General features: G+C 41.7%; 1 protein-coding gene across 4 annotated transcripts in view; it reads left to right on the top strand.

The window, feature by feature from the left end:
• Window positions 1–24,025, top strand: part of LOC147723117 (cytochrome P450 2J2-like) — a 500,182-nt gene that overhangs the window by 371,853 nt on the left and 104,304 nt on the right. For 3 of the 4 annotated variants that reach the window (XM_086965465.1, XM_086965463.1, XM_086965464.1), the window contains exon 8: window positions 8,329–8,470. The exons of the other annotated variant lie outside the window; for it this stretch is intronic. In XM_086965465.1, the coding sequence (XP_086821591.1) occupies window positions 8,329–8,470 (142 nt within the window). The remainder of the gene's footprint in view (window positions 1–8,328; window positions 8,471–24,025) is intronic. 4 annotated transcript variants of the gene reach the window in all.

The following is a 24,025-nucleotide window of genomic DNA, read 5'->3' as shown; positions in this document are numbered from 1 at the left end:
TGCTGAGGAAATAAACAGGCACCAACACCGTGATTGTAGTTACTGGTAATGGCCACGAGTAAGTGCATTCGGGCTCCTTTATTAGCAGGGCTCCTAATTAGTAGCACCTGTGTTGGATGGGTGTTGGATGAATAAAGAAATCGCAAAAGTTTTTGCGATTTCTTAATTTTCCTTATTTGAAATTCCTTAATTGCGAATCGCAAATAAGGAATCGCTTTACATTGATTCCTATGGGCCTAGAGGCCCAAAGGAATCAATGGGAAGGCATTCTCATTTTGCGAATTCGCAATTAAGGAATCGCAAAATGAGAATGCAATTTCAAGGGTGCAGGGGGGGTCCAAAGGACCCCCCTTGCAACCCTGAAATGACACGTAAGTAAATTTTACTCACACACATGTCCCAAGGGCATGTGTGTGTGTAAAATGTAAGTTTCAAAAATGCATTTATTTGCATTTTTGTAATTTTTCGCAAATTACCATGAAGGTGTACTTCATGGTAATTTTTCCCTTCAAAATTGCGAATTCGCAAAAAAAAAATCATGCATAGCATTTAAGAAATCGCATAATTTGCGATTTTTTAAATGCTATCGCAATTTGAGAAATCACAAAAAATTGCGATTTCTTAAATTGCGATAAATGAAAAATGAATGATGCATCCCAAAAAGTGATTTTGGAATCGCAAAAACGGACGAATTTTTTGCGATTCGCACCGTTTGCAATTCCAAAATCGCTTGATGCATGTGCCCGTAAGAGTGTTATTTAGATGCATCGATTCCAAATTTGTTGATGTCACTGCAGTGGCCCTTGATACCATGACTATTAGTTGGGCATTTTTTGCCCACATATATTGAGCACTGAACACTCCCTGCAGGGTCACTCCAAACCCTTCATTCACTCCATCATGGATCAAACCCCCTATTATGGATGAATGCGGCTGAGGTGATGCAGACAGTCTCAGTTCAGGCAATAGTTATTTATGTCTGCTATACGTTCCATGTCTAGCACTTCCATAAAGGGTTGTTTTTGAACTAGATCTGATGCTGACAGATTTAGACTTCTCACATCTCCACCACTCATAGTAACTTCCTTTAATGAAGCATGCTCTTGACTGCTGGTCTTTTTAAAGTGCTTGTTCACAAAAACATTTAGTGATTCATAACATTCATTACTTTCCTCGCTAGAATGCTATCAGGAGCTTCCAACTCATCTTGGTCAACAGTATGTAATGCCTTGCTCCTCAGCTGCCCTACCAGCACCCTTACAATAGTGATATTAGCAGATATAGCTGGTATAGCAGTTCTGGTACTTAAACTGGCAATGATATTGTCTTCTATTGAAAAATAGGGAGATCTTGATTCTGGATTGCTGCTGTCCTCCGCCCACCATCACTAGGTTTTAATGTACTTACTTTCTGTCTGTATGACTTGTGGTGTACTGGCTGCCACCTAGACACCTTGACCTTTAGGCAAGAGCTGTTCCACATAGGTAGTACAACTATTTATAAACTGACACTTATCTAGGTCATATCTTACTAGAGATAGATGTAACCACTAGGTCCTGAAGAATCGCAGCCAGTGTGCAAAGGCGAGAAACATGTTGACCTCACGATATGTATTGTAGTCCTGGATCGTGACGTGGAATCCTAATTTCCAGCGATCATAGGCTACCCACTGTTTCTACTTGTGGCAGAGGACCACCAGAATAAATTGATCTCCGGTACCTTGTGCCACATTTTAACCCACGTATCTACACTATCCGTTCCTTTCTGGCCCCTCACCCGCACTTCACCCATAGGCAGTTGGTAAAAAGATCTTCGCCAAAGAGCCCCTCTTTGAGGTGAGCCCGTTGGGCATTGCACCGCCTGCCCAACGAGGAGCAAACGCCAATGATGAAGCATGACACTCGCAAGGGTGTGTGAGGCCATTAGTACCAACAAATTGGATACCCAGGGTAGCCCTCCACCGAGCACTACCTTCACCCTTCTTGTGACCGTACTTTTACCTTTCCCTACCTTCTATCACACAGGAACAGCCGAGCCTGTTTTTGCTTGACATTGTCCTTTTGGGCTCTGACTGTGGCTGGACCTTCCATTCTGAGTTGTTCGGGAAGGGTAATTTGAGCCCGCGGATCTTGCTGTGATCCACCTCCCCTCCTTTTGATAATATACTGGCTGCCATTACCAGGCTCTGAATTATGTCTTTCTTGACTACCCTCTTGGAAGATTTTTGGATTTCTCTTGGACTGCCACACCGGTAACTGTGGCACCAGCCTTGAATATATTTATTTATTGCCCTTAGCGCCACACTGTTAATCTTGCCGACTGTTGAAACAGGCAGTGACACCTAATGCCAAACAGGTGGCAGAGAGGTGCACTACTAACATCGCACTTTTAGTGTGATTCACTTACATCCACCCTTACTACCATTCGATAACACACTGTGCAGCTTCCGCCATTACTGCCGCCTCCTCCTGTAGTAATTAGTGGCAATACCAATCCAATCACCTGCTCCAGTATATAGCCAGCCAATCTCTCGGAAAATATTTAATGGGGGTCCTTCCTGGCTGATGTGTGCACCCTGCTGCACGCCTGTCATCTCCTCCTGAAGAAGCAGACCCAGTGGTCACATGACCACAGTGGAAGGCGCCGTGCTCGCTCTCGATATCAAGACCATTGAGTGCTCTGAGAGAGAGTTAAATGCGGCTCTAAGGGTCAGGGAAAAACCCCTTATCGGATCGCGCAACTGGCAGAAAACAGAGGGCGACAATTATCAAAACATCCACTGTGCAATAGGGGCTTTTCTCCGTTCTGCATGTTCGTGTTCAGTCTAGGCCTAGGCTGAGTTCCGCAGAACTCTGCAAAGTGACCAAAACCCTCTGCGGCTCGACATGGAGTTCTGTAAGCGGCGGAGTGCATTCGGTCATGCCATTAGCACTGATTTATAACACCTAGTAACAACTTCTGGAACTGCACCTTCAAAAAAGGATATCAATATTTGTGCATTTGATTCATGAGGTACACCTAGTAAGAACTAGTGGAAATGCAGCTTTATGTAACATTTTCAATGCTTTTGCATCTGACTCAATAGGGACATCAAGTAATGATGAGGAGAATTGTGGCTCCTTGTAAAAATGTAAATTCTCTTGCATCTGACTCAATAGGGACACCTAGCAAACACTAGTAAAAATGCAGTATCATGTAAGAATGTAAATGCTTTGCATTTGACTTGAGAGGGACACTTAGTAATGACTTGTGGAACTGCAGTGTCATAAAAGAATTTCAATGATTTTGCATTTGATATGTGATGGACACCTAGTAATGACTAGTGCAACTGCATCTTCATGTAAGAATTTCAATACTTTTGCATCTGACTCAATTGGGTTAATAAGGGGCACATTTATGAGCGGGTTTGTGTCATGTTTCAATCAATCAATCAGGGAATTGTGAAGCACAGCTCCTTACCACGAGGGTCTCAAGGTGCTTTGGGGAAGGCAGCTCCATTGAGTCCTGGGTTCATTGGAAGAGCCAGATCTTGAGATCCTTCCTGAACTGAGGCAGTGGATTCACTTGCTGGAGGTGGAGGTGAGGCCATTCAAGGCCTTGGCTGGAAGGTAGGAGAAAGACTTTCCTCCTGTTTTAGTCTTGTAGATGCGTGGGATGGTGGCCAGAGTGATCGGATGTCTCTCTTGGTTGAGTGGAAGGAGAGGCGGTTGTTTAGGTATGCTGGTCCGATGTTGTGGAGGGCCTTGTATGCCTTAGTGAGGAGCTTGAAGGTTATTCTTCGTTTGATTGGCAACCAGTGGAAATCGTGGAGGTGTTGGGTGATGTGGTTGTGATGGGGGATGTCTAGGATCAGTCTGGCTGCAGCGTTCTGGACTGTCTGGAGTTTGCAGAGTAGTTTCTTGTTGATTCCGGTGTAGAGGGTGTTGCCGTTGTCTAATTTGCTACTGATGAGGGTGTGTGTGACCGTTTTTCTAGATTCTGGTGGGAACCATCTGAACGTTTTTCGGAGTATTCAGGGGTTGTTGAAGCAGGCCGAGGATACAGCATTAATCTGGTGGTTCATCGTGAGCGATGAGTCAATTAAGAAACCAAGGTTTTGTGCCTGGTCTGTTCAGTTGGAGGGTTTCTGAGGGTGGGGGGCCACCAGATGTTATCCCATGCGGAGGTGGTCGAGCCAAGGATGAGGACTTCTGTTTCATCGGAGTTGAGTTCCAGGCAGCTCTTCTTCGTCCAGGTGGCTACTGCTTACATCCCTTCATGGAAGGTGAGACTGGTTATGTTGGGTTCTTTGGTGAGGCAGAGGATGAGCTGGGTGTCATCGGCATAGGAGACGTTGTTGAGCCTGTGGTTTTATGACAATGGTGGTGATGGGGGCAGTGCAGATTGGGCAATGCAGATGTTGAAGAGGGTTCGGCTGAGGGGGGATTGCTGGGGCATTCCACATCTGGTCTCTGTTGGTTCCGATAGGTAGGGCGGTGGTTGCTGCGGAATCCAGACTGGGAGATGTCCAGGATGTTGTTGGCTTCAAACAATTTTGTAGCTTGGTGTTGATGAAATTGTGGATGACTTTGGCTGCGAATGGGAGCAGGGAGATGGCCATGAAGTTCTTGAGATCATGTCTGCTTAGGGTTTCTTCAGGAGGGGGTTGACTTCGACGTGTTTCCAGTCATCAGGGAATGTGTTGGTTTCAAAGGAGCAGTTGATTGTCTGGCCTAGTTCGGGTGCAATAGCCCTGGTGGCTCTGTGGAAGATGTGGGGTGGGCAAGGGTCTACGGGTGCTCCGGAGTGGATAATCTTCATGGCCTTTCGGGTGTCCTCTGTTGTGAGCAGGATACAGGTGAGCAGAGCAGGGTCTGTTGGGTGGCATCGCTGGGGGTGGGGTCTGGAGCAGTGGGGAGGTCTTGGTTATCTAAGTTGTCCAGATCATCTTAATCTTGAGGTGAAAAAAGGTGCTGAGTCTGATTCCTTGATGATGGAGAAGAGTTCTTTGGTGTTGTGGGCGTTGGTGAGGAATCTGTCTTGGAGGAACTTCTTCTTTGTGAATTTGATGAGTTGGTGGTGTGCTGTGGTGGCTTCTTTGTAGGCGGTGCGTGTTTCTGGGGTCCTGGTGTTCCTCCATGTTTTTCAAGTCATCTGCAGGAGCGCTTGGATTCTTTGAGTGCAGGGGTAAACTAGCTTGCTCTCTTGTTGTGTCATCCTGTGGCTTTCTTGTGGGTGGAGAGTGTGTCAGCGCAGTTCATGATCCAGCTGTGGAGGTTGCTTGCTGCATTGTTCGCATCTGGCTTTTTGGTGGTGTGGTGTTGATGAGTGCGGAGGTGAGCTGGTCTTTCAATGACTTTGTTCCAGCTTCTGCTGGAGAGGTGGTGAGAGTGCTTGTGTGTGGTGGGTTTTCTGAAGGAATAGTGGATGCAGTGGCGGCTGTCCAGAGGAGTTCCATAGTGTGGCTGTAGGAGATGCTGTTTCCCTCTGCAAAGATGGGGTTGAGTGAGTGCCTGCTGTGGGTGTGGGGTTGGTGACCTGTTGCTTTAGCCCTATGTTGGTGAGATTCTCTAGGAGAGTGGTGGTGTTAATATCATCGTGGTTGTCCAGGTGGAAGTTTAGGTCTCCGAGTAGGATACAGTCAATGGAGGCGAGGGCGTGGGGTGCGATGAGGTCGGCAATAGTGTTGTTGAAAGGAGCGTGGTGCTGGGGGGCTGTAGATGAGAGTTCTGCGGAGAGTCGTTTTAGGGTTGATCTGGATCTGGAAGTGGAGGTGCTCCATGAGGGTCGTAGTGTCATCCAGGCCAGTGGTTGTCATGTAGAGGGTGCTTCTGTGGATGATGGCGAGGCCTCCTCATGGGAGGGTGGGGCGGTCTTTCAGCTGGATCTTGTATCCGTCGGCAATGGCGGTGTTGATGTCAGGAGCGGAGTTGGCATTGATCGAGGTTTCTGTGAGGGAGGCGATATCGAACGTGTGGGTGTTGAGGATTTCTAAGGCATGCTTGTTTAGGGAGCGCACATTGACAAGGATGCAATTGAGTAGTTTGTGAGCGGTGAAGTTTGGTGTGCTGAGGGCTACTGTTGCGGTCTGGCAGTGGGTGAATTTGCAGACGCAGTATTGACAGTAGATCGGGCCTTGGGTGTTACCCTGCATTGAAAGCTGGCAGTTGTTGTGGTGTCCCGGGTTAAGCGCTTGGAGGATGCTGGAAGCGACGTGGAGGGAATGTCCCTGCACAGAAAAGACTACTCTGTGTTTGTTCTTTTAAAAAAGATGAAGGCCCTCACTCACCAGGGTGACAAGCTTCATCATCGGGCTCCTCCTTCACCATGGAAACATGAGAGTTACATATGGTGGACCTGCTTACTAAGCAGTTCCCTAGAAAACCGTAAACTAAAAAGCTAAAAATGTGTAGAAAAGTAATTGCTGTGAGCTTTCTTGTACTCACTTCCGATCACACGAGTAAAAACAAAAGTGCCTGGAGTGCTGCACAATGCAGGACTCCAGCTTATGCCAACATGTTTCTGCTCAATAATAAGACCTAAAAAGTTCTGGGGCATTCATCAGGACAAATAGGTTCCATAAATCGACATCATCACCACGCACTCTGGGACCCATGGACCGAGCAGTGATTAGCAGAAATTTGCAAAACTATAGCCTTTTAAGAAAGAGGCCTCTTTTAAACTATGCCCAGTCCGCTGTACTACTGACACGAGACTTTTGACTCAAATCAATTTATATAGGGTGGATGATAAGTTATCTGCAATGTGATAGACAAAGTCATGGCAGTGTATAGCAGGGGAGGGGGTTCAGAATGAGTTAATACCTTCACATAGGGGTTTCACGTGTTATTAGGTTTTGGGATAAACACATCAATGCATCTCCCTCACATCTGTAACTGAACCTTGACTCTATTTTTTTCAGTGAATTTCAGTTGTTTTGTAATGATATACCAACTTCCTAACCTTTATAGACATCTTTTGCCCACTTAAGGCTTCATTACGATGGTGGAGGGACCACCACTGACGCCACTGTCGGTGGGAATCCCTCCGCCATCGTAACAGGGATGTCCGACCGACAGATTACAATGGCGGGCGAACATGTGGCAGTTGGAAAGACTGACCGCCATGGTCCTGACATACAGATGTGATCCGCCCCCACATTGGGCCTCCCTGTAGTCCCTGAATGGTGGCGGTGGCTGTCAGGCACCGCTGTAGGAATTACAATATCTCTAGTCATTCTGCGGCGGTCAACCCACCGCGAATCAGCTGGCATCAATGGATTTGGGGCCCAAAGTTCCCCCCTCCCCCACCCCCGGGCCTGGAACATGGGTCTGGGGGCACCTATGGTGCCTGCCTACATATCCCTGAACAATGTGGCAGGCATGGTGTCTGCCACGTAGTGCAGGGATATATCAACACCCTATTTTTGTTTTGCGGTGGGGGCTGCTGACCGCATCGCCGCCGCAATACCGCCGTGGTGGCGGTCGCATCATAATACGATATGTGGACTGCCTCCTTGTAGGTGGGCGGTCCCAAATACGAAACGATGGCGGAAGGACTGAAGTCCGTCCGCCATCGTAATCAGCCCCTAAGTCTCTGATCCGCTCTCTCTTCCTCGCTCATCGCAATTCCATAAGGTATGCAAAAGTCCACAGTCCATGAATACAGTTCGTTCCTACATGGAGCTTGTTGTTTCAGAATGAGTCGCACCATATTTAGTGCTGATCCCAATCAGCAACATAGATTTTATTTGACACGTTCTAGTCTACGAACCGTCAATTATCTGATCTATTATCTGATCGCTTTCCCTCAACAGGGTTCTTGATATTCGTCCTTGCCCTGCTTCTCTTGCGACAATATTAACCCACAATGTATTATGCACTTCATGTTTTTTGTAGATTCTACACTGCTCCATAAGTCATATTTCTATACAAGTTTAATTGTCTAATAATTGTAATTCAGCCCGACAGAGTATGAAGCTTTTACAATGTCCGGCGTCCGAATTTATTTGTCATGTTGTTATTACTTTTATTCATTCTGCATTAAGGATTATGAGAGATCATGGTACTTTGGCAACCAGTGAATCCTGATTTTTCCATTCTATAAAAAATATTGGATCGCCTTTGCATTCACTGTATCCATGTTGCTGCTATCCTATGTTCATTTATAATAATATTCTTGTTTCGCACATTTGCAGGATCTAAGCATATCAAGGTTCTTATATGATTATATTTTAAATAATATTGGATATTTTATACTTGCTTTATAAAATATTTTTACTATACCCTTTATGGCGATTTAAGGCTGGAAAAAGTTTTACTAACTGAGTAACCTGTGCTCTTCCTGCAGGGTACCGTTATCTATCCAAACCTAGGCTCCGTGCTTTATGATCCAGAGCAATGGGAGACACCCCAGCAGTTCAACCCTGGCCATTTCCTGGACAAGGATGGGAAGTTTGTGTGCAGAGAGTCCTTCCTTGTCTTTAGTACAGGTAAAGTCCTCGTCATAACTTCTCTGTTATGCATTTTTGACATAAAGAACCTGTATGTTGATGCCTTCAGTCTGACTGACTGAAAAGTGCAGAGCTCAATAGTACATCTCCTCTCAAGACCACACAGATACCTTTGTGAGATGTAACAGGACTCGAAATCTAGGGCCAGATGTAGGAGCCCAAATACTGGTCGGTAACGGCCGATTTCGGCCGTTACCGACCGGTATTTGGGTTTTGCTATGTAGGGGGCTGAAAATTACAGAATCTGCATATTTACCGATTCGGTAAAATTACCGATTCGGTAAACATACCGATTCTGTCATTCCAAATGTAGGTGGCACAGTTTTCAGTGCCACAGGCCCTTAAGAGTCGGTATTTTACCACACAATCCTATTGTGTGATAAAATACCGAATTCAGGTGTGCATGCACATCTGTGCATGCACACCTGTGTCATGTGACACACAGACATGCCCTTAGGGCATGTATGTGTGCCACATGGCACACAAGCATGTAATTGGGGTGCTAGAGGGTGTCAAAGTGACACCCCCTGCACCCTTGCAGGATTCGGTATTTACCGATTCAGTAAATACCGAATCAGTATTTCCCATTGATTCCTATGGGCTTGAAGGCCCATAGGAATCAATAGGAAATACCGATTCGGTATTTACCGAATCGGTAAATACCTAATCTTACAGATTCGATAATTCTAAAATGAGAATTACCTACCCCTTCCTATTTACCTACTCTTAAATACTGAATCGGTAAAATTCGGTATTTAAGAGTAGGTAAATAGGAATTAGCTACATCTGGCCCCTAATGTGTTATTTAAACATGTTACTTATTTTGTCTGCTATTTAGTGCATGCAATATACAGATTTTTTTTCTTCGACTGATACAGTGATATAAATATGTGTAATATATGCTCCACCTAGATGTTTTCTTAGCTAGGACATTTCAAGCTAAAACAGACCTACCGAATGAATAATCATTAATTTGTATTTGTATACTCTATTTCAGAAGTGGCGGCTCCTCCGTAATGGCAGAGGAGCGTCGCCCCACTGCCAGCAGATGATAAATAAAACACTAAGAAAACATTGTTATTATCGTTTTATTTATCTCTGAGTATCTGCGCTGCTTATGTGGGAGTAGGTTTGGGAGGGATGGGCCGGGCCATGGCAGGGATGAGGAGGGGTATGTGCACTTACCAGTGCGCATACCCATTTGGCTGGCCTTGTTAGGCCGAACAAACTGGCATGTGCACTTATGTTTCCTCAACCCAGCAGTGTTGCACAGCCGGGTTGGAGAAATGGCACATGCTCCAATGCACTGTCTGAGCAGCAAACAAGGCTGCTCAGACCAACCCTGGTGCTGCTGTCATAGAATAAGAGCAGCATCTGGATTGGGTGGGGAGAACATGCTTTCAGGACCATCCACTTCCGAAGAAGGAGTGGAGCAGGCCCAACAAGGTGCTTGCAGTGGTAGCAGAGCGGCAGGTATGTGATTTGTATGTTTTCATTTTTTATTTCCCAACCACTCGCCCCAAACTGCCTCATCAGTTTCAATTGGCGGCAGCCGCCACTGTATTTCAGTTTACACAGCATTAAGATTTGGAGCTGACCGTTTTTACTCAGGTTGATATTTCCCAATAATTAATTTCCTCTCTGGATAAAGAAACACAGGTGTATGAAACTGCCCCTGATTCCAAAATAGCATTTAGCAGCAGATCGACCAATTTTTATACTCCCTATTTTCCAGTCTATCTAAACTCCCAGGGTTTCAATTACAGGTAAATGAACAGTAAAATAGATATGGTACGTTTATCATGGTCTTGCTTGATTTACATTGTTCATACTTGAAAAGAAAAGCAGGTCTTTATAGTATTGATGAAAAGCCAAGACTGAATATTGTGGGTTCTCTGGAGAGAATATGTTCCTATGGATTTTGAACAGATTGCTGTGTTTGGTCCTCCCATGAAACAATTACTGTCGAAGGCTTTCCTGCTCCATTTGACTTTTCCATGATATCATTTTGAATTGATTCTAAGGGGGACTTTGGCCTCATTGGACTTATGTATATATTATCTGTGTAAAAACTGCCAATTTCAATCATTCATTGACTAGTTTGGTTTTTGACTTTTGTTACTTTCATTTGAAAGTGGGAACATTACCTTTAATTTTGAGGAGACATTTGTATGCGAGTTTGGGATGAGAAGCACTAAAGTTGTTAAAGCATCAGACAGTTTTTTCAATATGTGATTGAAAACCATTGGGTTAACGATTCTTATTTACTTAAGGAAGTGGGCCTTTAATGTGAGTTGTAGAGATATGTTTTGCAATCGCTAAGTGGACTATTAACATGGATTGATTTGACACACATATGTATTGGACTTCACTGTTAAATAGAGTAAGGTTTGGAAGCGCCTAAAAGCCCATCCCAAACATGAGTGCGCTGTGTAAATATAATAAGTCAAGTCAAGTCAAGAATAACTTTATTCGGCTAGAGTTAACCATAAAAGTATAACATACATGAAGCACACATGACAAGTTCATATACATAAAAGTCCAATAGAACCCTGTAACTCACATCTAAAAAGTCCAACAGTCATTGAGTCACATCTAAGTCCACGTGTCAGCCAGATGCTAGAAACTTCATTCTCAATACCAGATTGCTTAACTTTTTTTCTCTTAATCCGCTGCTGAAATGTACTGATCGTGAGGACCTCCTGAGATATTTTGTGGAGGAATAAGCCTTCATTGAGCATTTCAGTGATGAGAGGTGTGTAGTAAACCATTTCCGCTATATGGTGATTTGAGTGAGTCATTAGGGTGAACGGCACGCTTGTGTGAATGGGATACTGCTGGGAATATCGCTGATTTAAGTGGAAGTGAGTTCAGTTCTAGAATTTGCCACTAACTCACTTTCTTTCATGGCCTTTATGTCGGTAAGGAGGCAGCTGTTGTTTAACAAGAATTTGTCAAAGACAAAAGTGTATTTTTGAGAATGGCCTTGGCATGCCCTTGTACAATATCAGTGCATAAGAGCATAAGGTTTGTCTTACCTAGGGCTAAAACTCTATTGTACTTGTGGAGAAAGCTCTATTACACCTGTTTTGAGTTTCCACATAGGTAACGTCTCATAAGCTGCCCTATATGAGGCTGCAGTCTCAGGTTGGTAACTATTGAAAGGATTCCAATCCTGAGATGCTTCCCAGACAAGAGGATACGATTTTGTGGTCTGTCCTGAACTTGTTAAATAGCATCCCAGCTTTGGTGAGTTTAGATTGTTGTCTCCCAGATGTTGTATAGGGTTTAGTGAGCTCAAAACTGTAAACATGTTTTTAAATTGAGATGTTCTGCTCTACCTGGCCTTTTTGGGGCATTCTAGTTCAAGGCTAAACAGAGAACTTGAGTACAAAAACAGTGCTTTGGGGGAACTTGATGGCACAACTATGCCGAATGAAGATAACCTGATACGCTGCATCAGGAACATTCTATTGTGGGTAATATCTAAAATTAAAAAGATATCTACTCAGAATGATATTGAGGCTTTAAGCAAGCAACACATGAATATTTTGTGCTCCTAGCCAGACACATGTGATCTTTGAAAATAGACGAGTTATTAGATAAATTATGGATTTAAGCGCAAGCTCGTAAAATGTGGTTATAGTTATAGCCAGCTTGTGCAGGCTGTATATAAAAACATGCGGATGTTATGCCCTTGCAAGCCTGATGCCACCTACTCTACAGATCATGATATGCTGCCCTCTCCATTGTATAACATTGTACGTGATGGTATGCTTAATGGGATGGAGAACTGGAGGTAGCTAGCCAATGGAAAGCCATAGATACACTCTTTTATATTGGAGGAATTTAGCGTTTTAAATAAAATGCAATAATATGGGTTGTAATAAATATGCAGTATTAATGTGCACGTTTAAAGAAAAGAAAATTGCATTTAAAATTATGTTAAAATGTAGACAGCGGCAATAATTACACGTGCTAGGCCTCAAATAGCTAAAATAGCACTTCTAAAAGTCTTGTTTACTTAGAAATGCATAAACACACTAAATGTTATTTTTCAAGCAGGAGATGAGGAAACAAAATGTAAATATAACAAAAATGGTTAACACTTGACTCTTACATAGAAAGGCTTTTCATAATGAAGATTTACATTTGTAAAGTTTTATATATTTCAGCAGAATGTTTCTTTTTAAACAAAGCTTACTGTGATAAGCAATTATAAATTAGTCTTTTTTTACGAAAAGCTATGTAACTTTAGATATAGAATCAAAATTTGAACTTCAGTTTGACCATTTCCACTAACTTGTATTTTTTTCAGTGCATATTTTCCTGCAAAACGTTTTTTTGTTAAAAAGATGTTTCAAACTTTTACTTAGCTTATTGTGTAGAATTTAGTTTCGACAGGTTAGAAGGGTGTAAGTATTTATGGAAACGAAGTGGCAAAATTAAAAGCTGAACCATGCTCGACATTAGCAAAACCAGCAGAGTAAGTGATGGGCTATTGTTCTCTCAGTGATATGATGAGGAAGGATCCTGTTCCTAGGCAAAAACATCTGAGGGAGATTGGATAGAAAAAACAAATTGTTGACTGTCGTAAAATGTGTTTCTTATGTAAGTGTGTGTTCCTAGATTAGATTAGGCCGGCTAGACAACTCTTCGATTTCCAACCCTTTCACCAGAACTGCTCTTAGTTATGCGCACTTGCCCACACTCTGTGCCACGTTGTTATCGATTTTCATTGTCTGTATATATGTATGTACTTCAATCAAATGAGCTTGCTTTATATGTAAAGTCCTCTGATACCTTTGAGTCTAGCTAGTACTGTATGAAACCTACAAATAAATAAATAAGTATGAGACTGCACTGAGTTTCTTGGCCTTCACTTTATAGGACGTTCTGATTGATTTCTTTTGATCATCCAAATAGATGTGTTGCTGAAACTTTATGCTTGCTCTCACACTCTCTCAACATAAAGTTCTTTATGAGTTTTAACTGACTCCTTTCTCCCATTCCTAGAATAGGGATTATTTCCTTTAGGGAAAACACTGAATAATTATATATTGATTGATATTTACAAGATTTTAATACCTACTGATGAATTTTTATTTATGACAATAAAAATAAGATACTAAAACATTTTCAATAAATAAAACGCTTACAACTTTTCTAACTCTCATCATTAACACAAATTTTATTGATATAACAATTGTTGATATTCAGATGATTTGAATTTTCATTTCTCACCAAAATGGTCTAGGTCCATCGGCATGACTCAACTGGAATTAGTCCAGATGACAGTAAACCATAAACTTTAAATTAACTCTATTCTCACTCCAGCAAACTTGGTAGCAGAAATATGTTTGCGCTGAGAAGAAAAACTATAAATAATTACCTGAGTTAGATAAAGCCTATGTCCTATTGCCCAATGCCTAGAATCTGAAGACTGGCAAGGTGGGATTTTCAATGCGGTTGGTGTATTGGAGGTGTGAGTATCAATAGGGTTATGCTTCATGAATATTGATTTATTGTTGTGTTTGTTATTGATGAGATATTGGTGTACGCTTGTTGAATCAATTGGTTGAATTGTTGATGTTTATGTGCTTATTGAGAAGAACTTGAAAAGGTTATCGGGCTTGACGTAGCCTAAGATCCCTGCAGAGATTAAATAGACATTGAGAACTGTAGAATACACTATATTCTCTTTAGAGATTTGTGGTGTATGTCGTGAGGTACTATCAACTATACAATTGAGATGAGAACTGTACTAATATTGATTGATGTTAGTGAAAGCTACCTACACAGAGGTGAAACGACATAGAATAGGGGGATTTCCCGCTGTTCAAGATTTAATTTGTGTGTGTCAACTCTTTTTGGTGAGAAAAGTCGGAGGAGGTAAAAACCTTTGTACTCCAATTGCTGAATTGTATTCATTCTCCTTAGACAAGCATACCAAGGGTTTGCTTATTTGTATTTGTTGAAGTTGTGAAATTGTGTGTATGAGAGACACTGTAAAGGAGGGTGAACTTCTGCGAGGAGTGAGATCATACATCATAGTTTGCCGCTCTGTGATTAGTTGGTTGGTGTGTTGCTGCACAACTATTGGTAACTTACGAAACAGAGTGTCACGCTGTTATAAGTCAGATTGTTGTGTGTCGCATTGAGATTGGTTAGTGAGACTTCAGTTAATAATAATGCTTTACAGAATTGGGGAAAAGAAATCTGATGTATATGGAATCAAAAACATTTGAGGCCTTATTTACGAGAAATGATGCATCCCTGCATGAAAGCAATGATGCTTCACTTCTCAGTGCGCACTCCTTGCGACATACCTGATGCGTCATATTAACTGTATGGCGCATCATGTCGCAAGGAGTTACAGATACGTCAGTATTTCTGACGTATCTGTATGGCGCTAAAGTGACGCATTTCTGGAGTGTGCCAAAAAAGTGACGCAACTCCAGCAATGCGTCCTTTAACAATGGGGCAAGACCCATGTGAAAGGGCCTGCGTCAGTCTTACGCCTGCTGTGAGGCAGGAGTAAGATTTTGACGCAATGGCGTCCTAGAAGTGACGCTGTGAAATCGTATAGATTTCACTGCGTCTCTTCTACGAGGCTTTTTGCGGGGGAACGCTCCCCCTGCACACATTATACCTGATGCAGGTATAATGTTGCGCAGGGGTTTACAAAGTGATGCATCTGCTTAGATGCATCACTTTGTAAATAGTGCGCAACAGGAGGCATGTTTTACTCCGCCAATGCTTCACAAAAAGTGATGCTTCGGAAGTGCAAAACTGACCCAAGGCCTCATAAATGAGGCACTTGGTTTTTGAAATTTGCTGTTTGCTATTTTTTGAAAAATCTGAAAACATGAACAGTTTAAAAAGTATTAAGAATTTAGTGAAAGGTGATGTGATAATTCAGACGCAGAAAGGTGAAGAGGCACCTCCTGAGTGTACGCCTGCACATTATATTACAACAAATGTGGATTTACACATGTTTATGGCTTTGTCCATCTGTCATGGTCACTGACAAGGAGGGTTTTTGAGTTTTCCAAAATATTGCACATTTGAACTTAGATTTATTGAAAGATTGAGGGATAAATTGTATGAAATGGAGCAACCTCCTAGACACGCACAGTACAAGGTATCAAACATTGGGTAGAAAACAGCGCATGCTAAAGAGAGGGAAAAATAGCAGAACAAAAATAGAAAAGCAGTGCGTAAAAATGTTGTAGGGGATGAGCAACAAAAGAGATGGAGAAAAGGTATAGTTGACAGGACTAGGCTGTATTCAGCCATTACTACTGACAAAACCAAGGCACCAAAAAAAAACACACTGAGAAAAGATGACGAGGAATCTGCAAAGAAACCAGTCACTGAGTGTGTTTTTCAGGAGATGACATTTTGGATGATTTATTAGTTCATGTCAAACAACTTATGTGGCCCAATTTGGTTCGAATTGAAAGACCATTAGACATCACACAGCCTGCTGTACAACCTGTTTTAATCAAGTATTGTATCTGCGCAAATTGAGACTGCATCTACAGTGATGCCTCCAAGTGTGATTGCTCAAATTGTAACTGTATCAGCACCTATGGCTAGGGTTAGGACAGCACAACCAATAGAGATTTGCACACCTACTACTCCTAATAAAGTAGTTTTAAAACAGTTTTCCAAGGAGCTGTTGGAAGAGCACGTGTGAGAGGGTTCATACCAGTATCAATGAATTCACAATATGTAAGAAGATGGGATTTTTTCCCCATTGTTTGAAGAGATGGTAGGGGATAAAAAGACAGAGTCAGTTTATCATTACACAACAGATAGAGGAGGAGAGACCATTAAATGTCCTGAGAATAAAATAGAATTCGAAGAAATAATCAGAGGTTGTTTAGAACTTGAGCAGTGAACTAGTAGCAGGTGAAAGAGCTAATATATCTGTGGAAAAATAAAACCAGACATGCAGGAGTTACACATGATAACTTGAATGAAATAGCCTGTTAATATTATGTTGATAGTTAAAAAAGTGTTACACTTCAGAAATGTTTCAGGGTACAGTTAGATGATGAGTCTATTGAGACAATGCGTTTCTTCAGGATTGCAATTAAACATCACTGAATTAGTGAATTACATCCGTAGATGGAGTGATTTTCAGAAATTAGAAAGTAAATGGGCAAAGAAGACTAAAAAGAAAAAGAAACAAACAGGGTACATCTTGCAATCTTTACAAATAAGTTTCCAAAATTGAGAGACATACCAGTGCAGTAGTACAAACAGGTTGACAGATTTGTTAAAGTGCTGTAGATTGATTTGAATTCTTTCTTTGACATTGTAGTGTCAAATGATTTGTGGGCGGAATGTTAAATTGTTGTACCATAGCCACGTGCATAGCAAATTAGAGATGCTTGCATTAATGCACCATTTCCTGAGGTTATGGAGAAATATGAAGCAGTAAGTATGTTTCTAAAAGGTAAAGTTCCCCCAAAAGATATTGATTGGGTAAAGATTAAAAGAACTTCAAAGGAGCCAACAGAGTCAGTTTATGATAACTATGAGCAGTTGTTCAGGTGCTTCCGCAGCACATTGGAAGGGAGTATCCTGATCCTAGTAATATGGGCTTTTTTATGTATCAATTTACAATTGGGTTAGGATCAGAGATCACTACACCCTTACAACAGAGTGTGCTTTTTTGGTAAATAAAATTGTTGGATCAAATCCTGAGATATTCAAATTATTGCAGTGATAAACAAGAGATGAAGCAGAACAAGATTAAAGAGAAATTCAAATTAGCCCAGATGAAATTTTCTCAGAAGAGTTTTCAAAATCAGAATTATTCATTTGCAGGAAATGCTGGGTATGCAAGCTGTTGGTCTACAAGCTGGAGTACAAGGTATGCAAGAAGGTTTTGTTCCACAGGATAGAGGGAGAGGCGGTCTGGCTGATCTAAATGCCAGTGTAGACATTGCAACGTTGAAGAAAATTACCCCTTGTCACCTTTGTAATAAAATCGGGCATTGAAAGAGGGAGTCTAGGCTTAATCCAGATAGACTAAATGGAAATGTTCATACGCAACTACGAAATCAGATGCAGAATTCACCTATTCAGCGAATGCAAATGTCAATGTAAAAACAGGGTCCAATGATGTCAGTCCCACGAGCTCAGATTGTACCAGAAAATATGTGAAACCCCAGATTCAAACTAAACCAGATACACAAAGCAAATTTAAATCCATTTCAAAATCTGAATACATTTTAACAATTCCCAATGTTAGACAATGACAGTTTTGGTTCCGACAATTCCTAATGACGGGGCCTCAAGAGGGAGGAAGACTGCATGCTTGGAGCAGTCTTGGAAATAGAACAGAGTGGACCATCTGTGGAAGAATAAGTAAATAGTAAACAGGTATCATTTCTGATTGACACCGGAGCTATCAGATCTATTTTTAGAACAGAAGAAGACCCAGAAATACCACTCTCCGGAAAGAAGATCCAAGTCGTAGGCGTTTCAAATAAACAGAAAGTTATCTGACTTTCAGAGTGAAAATAGGCTCATTTGAAGAAAGTCATCAGTTTGTTATCTATGATTCCAGTCCTGCAAACCTATTAGGGAGAGACCTATTGTGCAAGTTAATTTGCACTATATCCTGTACTCTGAATTGTGTCAAATTCTAAACACATAATGAAGACGTGGTATTTAAAATGGCCTGACAAGAAACAGCTGTAGGATTTTACTCTGTGAGGTCATTGGGAGAGCTGAATCCCAGTTAAAAAGAAACAATAAATCCAGAAGTATGGTATTTCACAGGAATGGATATCAGATTGATTAAAGGCGTAGAACCTGTCACAACCACAGTGAGCCTTAACGCTGTGTATCTGAGACCACCATATAATTTGACTCCAGAACCAATCGCAGAGATAGCCCACATAATTGAAGAAATGTTGGAGAAAGGGATTTTAAAGGAAATCATGTGAAGCCCTCACAACTTTCCAATCATGGGTTTACAGAAACCTAGTGATAAATATCAGATTGTGCAGGATCTACGCAAGATTAACAGCATTGTTGTTCCATGTTTTACCATAGTACCGAATCAAGCCATCATACTATTTCAAATTCTATGTAGTGCAGACTGGTTCAAAGTAACAGATCTGTGTCAGGTCTTCTTTTCTGTTCCATTGCATTAGGACAGCCAGTATGTGTTCTCTTTTATGTTCATAGAGGGAGTTTGGCATGGTGCCAAGTGTCACAGGGCTATACAGAGAGCACATCCAATTTCAACAACGCTCTTAAAAAGAATCTGGCATCCCAGAAAATGCCTCACAGATCAGTTCTCATGCAGTATATTGATGACCCTCTTGCGGCTTCAGAAACATGAGAAGCTTGGAAACAGGATACAATTGCCCTTTTGAATTACTCGGCTAAGAATGGACACAAGGGGCCTTATTTATGAAGGCCTTACAATGATGTTGTGTCACTTTTCAGTGATGCTGCAACAATGTAATAAATTCGACATACTGCGCCCTATTTACAAAGTGACACATCTAGGCAGATGCTTCAATTTGTAAATGCCAGTGCTACATTATACCTGTTTCAGGTATAATATATGCAGGGTGGGCGTTCTCACGTAAAAAAGGCTTCTTGAAGTGGCACAGTGAAATCTCTGATATTACCCGTGCCACTTCTAAGTCTTGACTGCGTCAAATCTTTACGCCTGATTCAAGCATGCTTAAGGAGTCTCATAGGGACTTTTAGATGGGCCTCACCCTATGTGTAATGACACATTGCTGGAGTTGCGTCAGGTTACCAACACACTCCAGCAATGCTTTATTACTGCACCACCAGATACTTCAGGATTCCTGAAGTATCTCTTTAATCCTTGTGACATGGAGCACCGTCGTGTAAATACGGCGCATCTATGGTGTCGCAAGGAGGGCCAATGAAAAGTGTTGCATTGCTGTTTTTCCTGAGTGATGCAAAACTGTTCATGAATGAGGCCCAAGGTATCTCCAGCAAAACTGTAATATTGTCTAAAAGATGTTTAATATTTGGGGCATATCATAGACAAAGGAGCAAGGAAGGTGTCTCCAGAGAGAGTAGAGGTCCTTTTACAAATGAGGCCAGCCAGAACACAGAGAGAAGTCAGAAAGTTTTTGGGAATTGTTGGCTACCCTAGATAGTGGATACCAAATGTTTCCCTAATGGCTAAACCTTTACTGAGACTGTAACACAACGATGGGCCTGACCTGCTTTCATGGGGAAACAAGTGCTCAATAACTTTTCTAGAGCTGAGAGAAAGTATTTGTTCTCATTCTATGTATAATATAAATATCTAAATTCATCATACATATCATTGAAAATCCAACAAATGTCAACGTCAGTAACATGGATGAATTCATCAGTGATGCCATCTGAGATGCCATCAGCGATGTCATTTAACATGTCATGAGTGATGTAATATAAGAGATCATAAGTAGTGTGTGACGGGGGAGCTAGTTATGCTGATATTGCCAAACGTAGGATCATGTTTCCATAGGAAAATTATTTTTTGTTTGCTTATACCTTTGGTGTCATTTGCTGAATCTTCACAACCATTTCCAATAAAATACTCTTCCACCTCAGCTAGTAACTTGAATGTTTTGGGATGATCCATCAAGTGGGGACCAAGAAAAAGGTGAGGTCCTAAAAAATTAGTTTCCCAATTCATTTTTCAATAGGGAAATTAGACTTAGCTACAGCCCAAACTGAGGACCACATTTACACCAAACTTTGCAGAAAGCCTGAACTTACCAGAAAGTGTGCTTTTTGTGATTTGTTGCAAAACCGTTCAGTAGATTTCAGATATTAAGGCTAAAAATGCTGTTTATTTCATGCCGCGGTGAATCTGAGGAGCAGACAGATCACAAGATGATATTGGATTTGCTGCCACCACATCAACAGTGATGTGGCGGCATCCATCTTAGGACTCAGGGGACTCAATTCCTTGTCCTGTCAAAAACTTAAAAAGAGATATAAGGGGCAGGGTAGGGTTATCCTGCCCCCCAGGCCCGGTTGCTCTGGTCCCTCTGAGCAAAAAAATAATATATTTTTAAATGTTGCTGCAATAACATTTTAAAAACCCCATGGGGGTGGGCCAGGAGCAGGGGGTGGTGGTGCAATGCTTTTTAAAGGGGATGAGGCAGGTGTCCCCCCTCACAAAGCCTTTTTCAGGCCTTGGCCCCTTCCCCTAGGGCAAATCACTTGATTAAGGGGTGCACACAACCTCCCTTTCTGAGCCTCATTGACACTCTGGGCGCCCAATTTCCTGGGCGATACAAATTTGAAAGGGGAGAGGGTGTGTAACCCCATCCCTGTGCCTCTTCAGGTCTGGGCCAGCATGTCCCAGGGCAGATATTTTTAATAAGGGAATGGGGGCACGTGGCTCCCCTCCTTGAGCTTTTATTGGGCCTGGGAACACTATTATCGAGGGCCTGATATTTTACATTGTCCCAGTGAGCCCACACCTGGAATACTGTGGTTCCATGCACGGGAGAGTGTGGTATACCCAGCCCACACTCTTGCAACAGTTGTGCAGAAGTTTCCTACCCCCAGCAGAAACAGTAAAAAATGCAACGGGAAAGTGCCAGCTCCCGCTAGCTCCTTGTGTGTTGCTGGCCAGGGAGCAGCTGGTGCCATGGCGGGCCTGAGGCTATCCCCAAGGCCCTCCTCATTCCCAGTATTGCCACCTGGGGCACTCACTTAAGATTTTAAAACATGGCTGGCTTTCTGCTGCTCCTTTGCTCGTTTGCAACCTCCCAACAAAAATTGAGCTGTGGTTGACAGAGCGGGCCTGCAGCACCCACTTAATAAAAAAATGGCCTTTACTGCTTGGCACCCACAATGGGACACTCACAAAAAATAAAATAGAAAAAGTGAATAATAAATGATTGGCCAGAGCCTCTCATTTATTTTTCACTGCTCTGGCAATGAGTGCCCCATAAGGGCCTAGAGCTTTTTTAACTAAATATTGTTCTGCTAGTGGTACCCCTATAAGAAGCAGGGGCACCACCACATTTATTTTTATGTTCTAGAGGACTGCAGGAAATACAGCAGCCCCCCTGCAACATTTAAAAAAAAAACAGTAGGGCTCCTGGGCAATTAAATCAATGCCCCCAGGAGAGTATACCATAATTTTTAGCACAAGCTGAAGGCTTATGATCTTCAGCTTGAGTGCAATGCCCTATTGTGGTTGTTTCTATGATTCGAATTTTTGTGCTGAAAAATATTAAAAGAAAGACTCAGAGACGTTGATTTATTTAGCAAAACTTTATTACATATTTTTTCCCACAATCATTTTAATATTCAATTATTTAATATTTTATTATTTATTGCGTGAAATAGTGAAATATACATTTGATGATAGCTATTGATTAATTTTTGAACAAATACAATGGGCCTAAATGGTGGTCGTGTTGGATGCTTGTGCACCTTCGGCAACATGTAGAACTGTGGCCTCCTTGGGTATTTTACGTTAAAAAATTGATGAGTTTTATTGGTGATCCATTTCATCTCTAGAGCTTTGTGTAGTATCTCCTTAAGTGTGGCTGCAAAAATTTCTGTTGGGTCTTGTTCAAGTTTGTGATAGATGTTCGTATCCTGTAAATGCTAAACCCTGGTGGTAATGAATTCGACTTTTTACAAGGAAAGTGTAAAAATACTAGACAAAGCTCTAGAGATGAAATGGATCACCAATAAAACTCATCAATTTTTGAACATATTTTTGAACATAAAATACCCAAGGAGGCCACAGTTCTACATGTTGCCGAAGGTGCACAAGCATCCAACACGACCACCATTTAGGCCAATTGTATCAGCCTGCGGATCTCTCTCTGAACCAATCAGACAATATCTGGATTGGTTTCTACAACCACTAGTCCAGAATTGGTGCACCCACATAAAAGATACTACTGCGTTCTTAAACATTTTACAGAATGTGGAGATTCCAGAAAATGAACAAATATGGCTCAGTTCAATCGATGTAACTGCATTGTACACCTCGATCCCTCACAATGAAGGACTTGAAGCAATGGAGTGGTGTTTACTACAGAACGAAATATAGGGACCAGAAAAGGGTTTTTTGATGGAAATCTTACATTTTGCGCTTTTTCACAGCTATCTGGAATGGGAACAAGAGTATTATGCACAATGTAGTGGGACCAGCATGGGCTTTGCTGGAGCACCATCATACGCGAACATTTATATGTCCAAATTTGAGAGCGATCATATACTTGACAACCCAGACTGGAAGACAGGATAGTTGGTTTATAAGCGCTACATAGATGATATTTTCATCATGTGGAGAGGCAAGAAGGAAGAACTGGAACTGAACATTGAGAGATTAAACTTGAAACATGAACGAATTAAGTTCACACATGAGATTGATCAACATCAGTTATCCTTTTTGGATGTAAAAGTGTCAATAAAACAAGGTCAAATATGCACGAATGTACATATATAGGAAACGGACCGCAACAGCGGATTACACTATTCGAGCTTTCATCATCATGCTCTGAAGCGACATCTACCAATATCCCAATTTATCCGCTACAAAAGAATCACATCGGACTCCAATGATGTTTCAGACATTATCAACAGACAGATCAAAAAATTTGAAAAACGAGGATATCCAAATAAACTATTACAAGAGTCAAAAACCAAAGTCATGGCCATGACGAGAGAGTCTCTACTAACAAAAAAAGACAAATCAAACCAAAAACTCACAGTGTGTGTCCTAAAACATTCTGTACAGTCATCTCAAATTACCAATATCATGAGAAAACATTGGCCTATCATTACTCAAGAACCTGATCTTCAACCTTTGTTCGCAGAACGGATAACATTTGCCTACAATAGATCTAAGAATTTAAAAGAACTGTTAAAGAAAAAAGAAAAGAATCAAAGTAAGACAATTCACAAAGGAATGCGTAAATGTGAGAACTGTACGCATTGCAATAATGTAATAACAGGGCCATCCTTCACACATCCTAGACCTGGGCAAACAATTTCATTAAAACATTCGAGCACTTGCGACACTAAAGGTGTGATTTATGGCATTAAATGCCCTTGTGGCAAACTATACGTTGGGCAAACAGAACGAAAGATCAAGGTAAGAATAACAGAACATAAGAGTAATATTCGGCAAAAAAATTTGAAATCCACAGTGGCAGCGCACTGGGCAGAAACTGGACATAATATTTCTCAGTTACGCTTCACCATATTAGAAGTGGTGGAAACACGCCCAGATATGGACACTCACAAAATGAGACTCAGAGCAGAATATTTCTGGATAAAAAAGATGGGGAGCCTTCAGCCATACGGGCTCAATGACAGACTGGAATTAGCATGTTTTTTATAAACCATCAGAAAGTCATTTGTTAGTCCTGTATTAGCCTCGGTTAACAGTGTTGACCTGAGGTTACATTCGAATTACGTAGTCATTGACATTAAGAATATGCGTTGTGTACCCTGGTTACTTCCCATTCGGACATGGCTGACACACTATCA

This window comes from Lissotriton vulgaris, chromosome 4_1 (genome assembly GCF_964263255.1).
Source record: "Lissotriton vulgaris chromosome 4_1, aLisVul1.2, whole genome shotgun sequence".
NCBI lineage: Eukaryota > Metazoa > Chordata > Amphibia > Caudata > Salamandridae > Lissotriton > Lissotriton vulgaris.
Note: the sequence above shows the minus strand (reverse complement) of the source record. Positions and strands in the feature narration are given on the sequence as shown.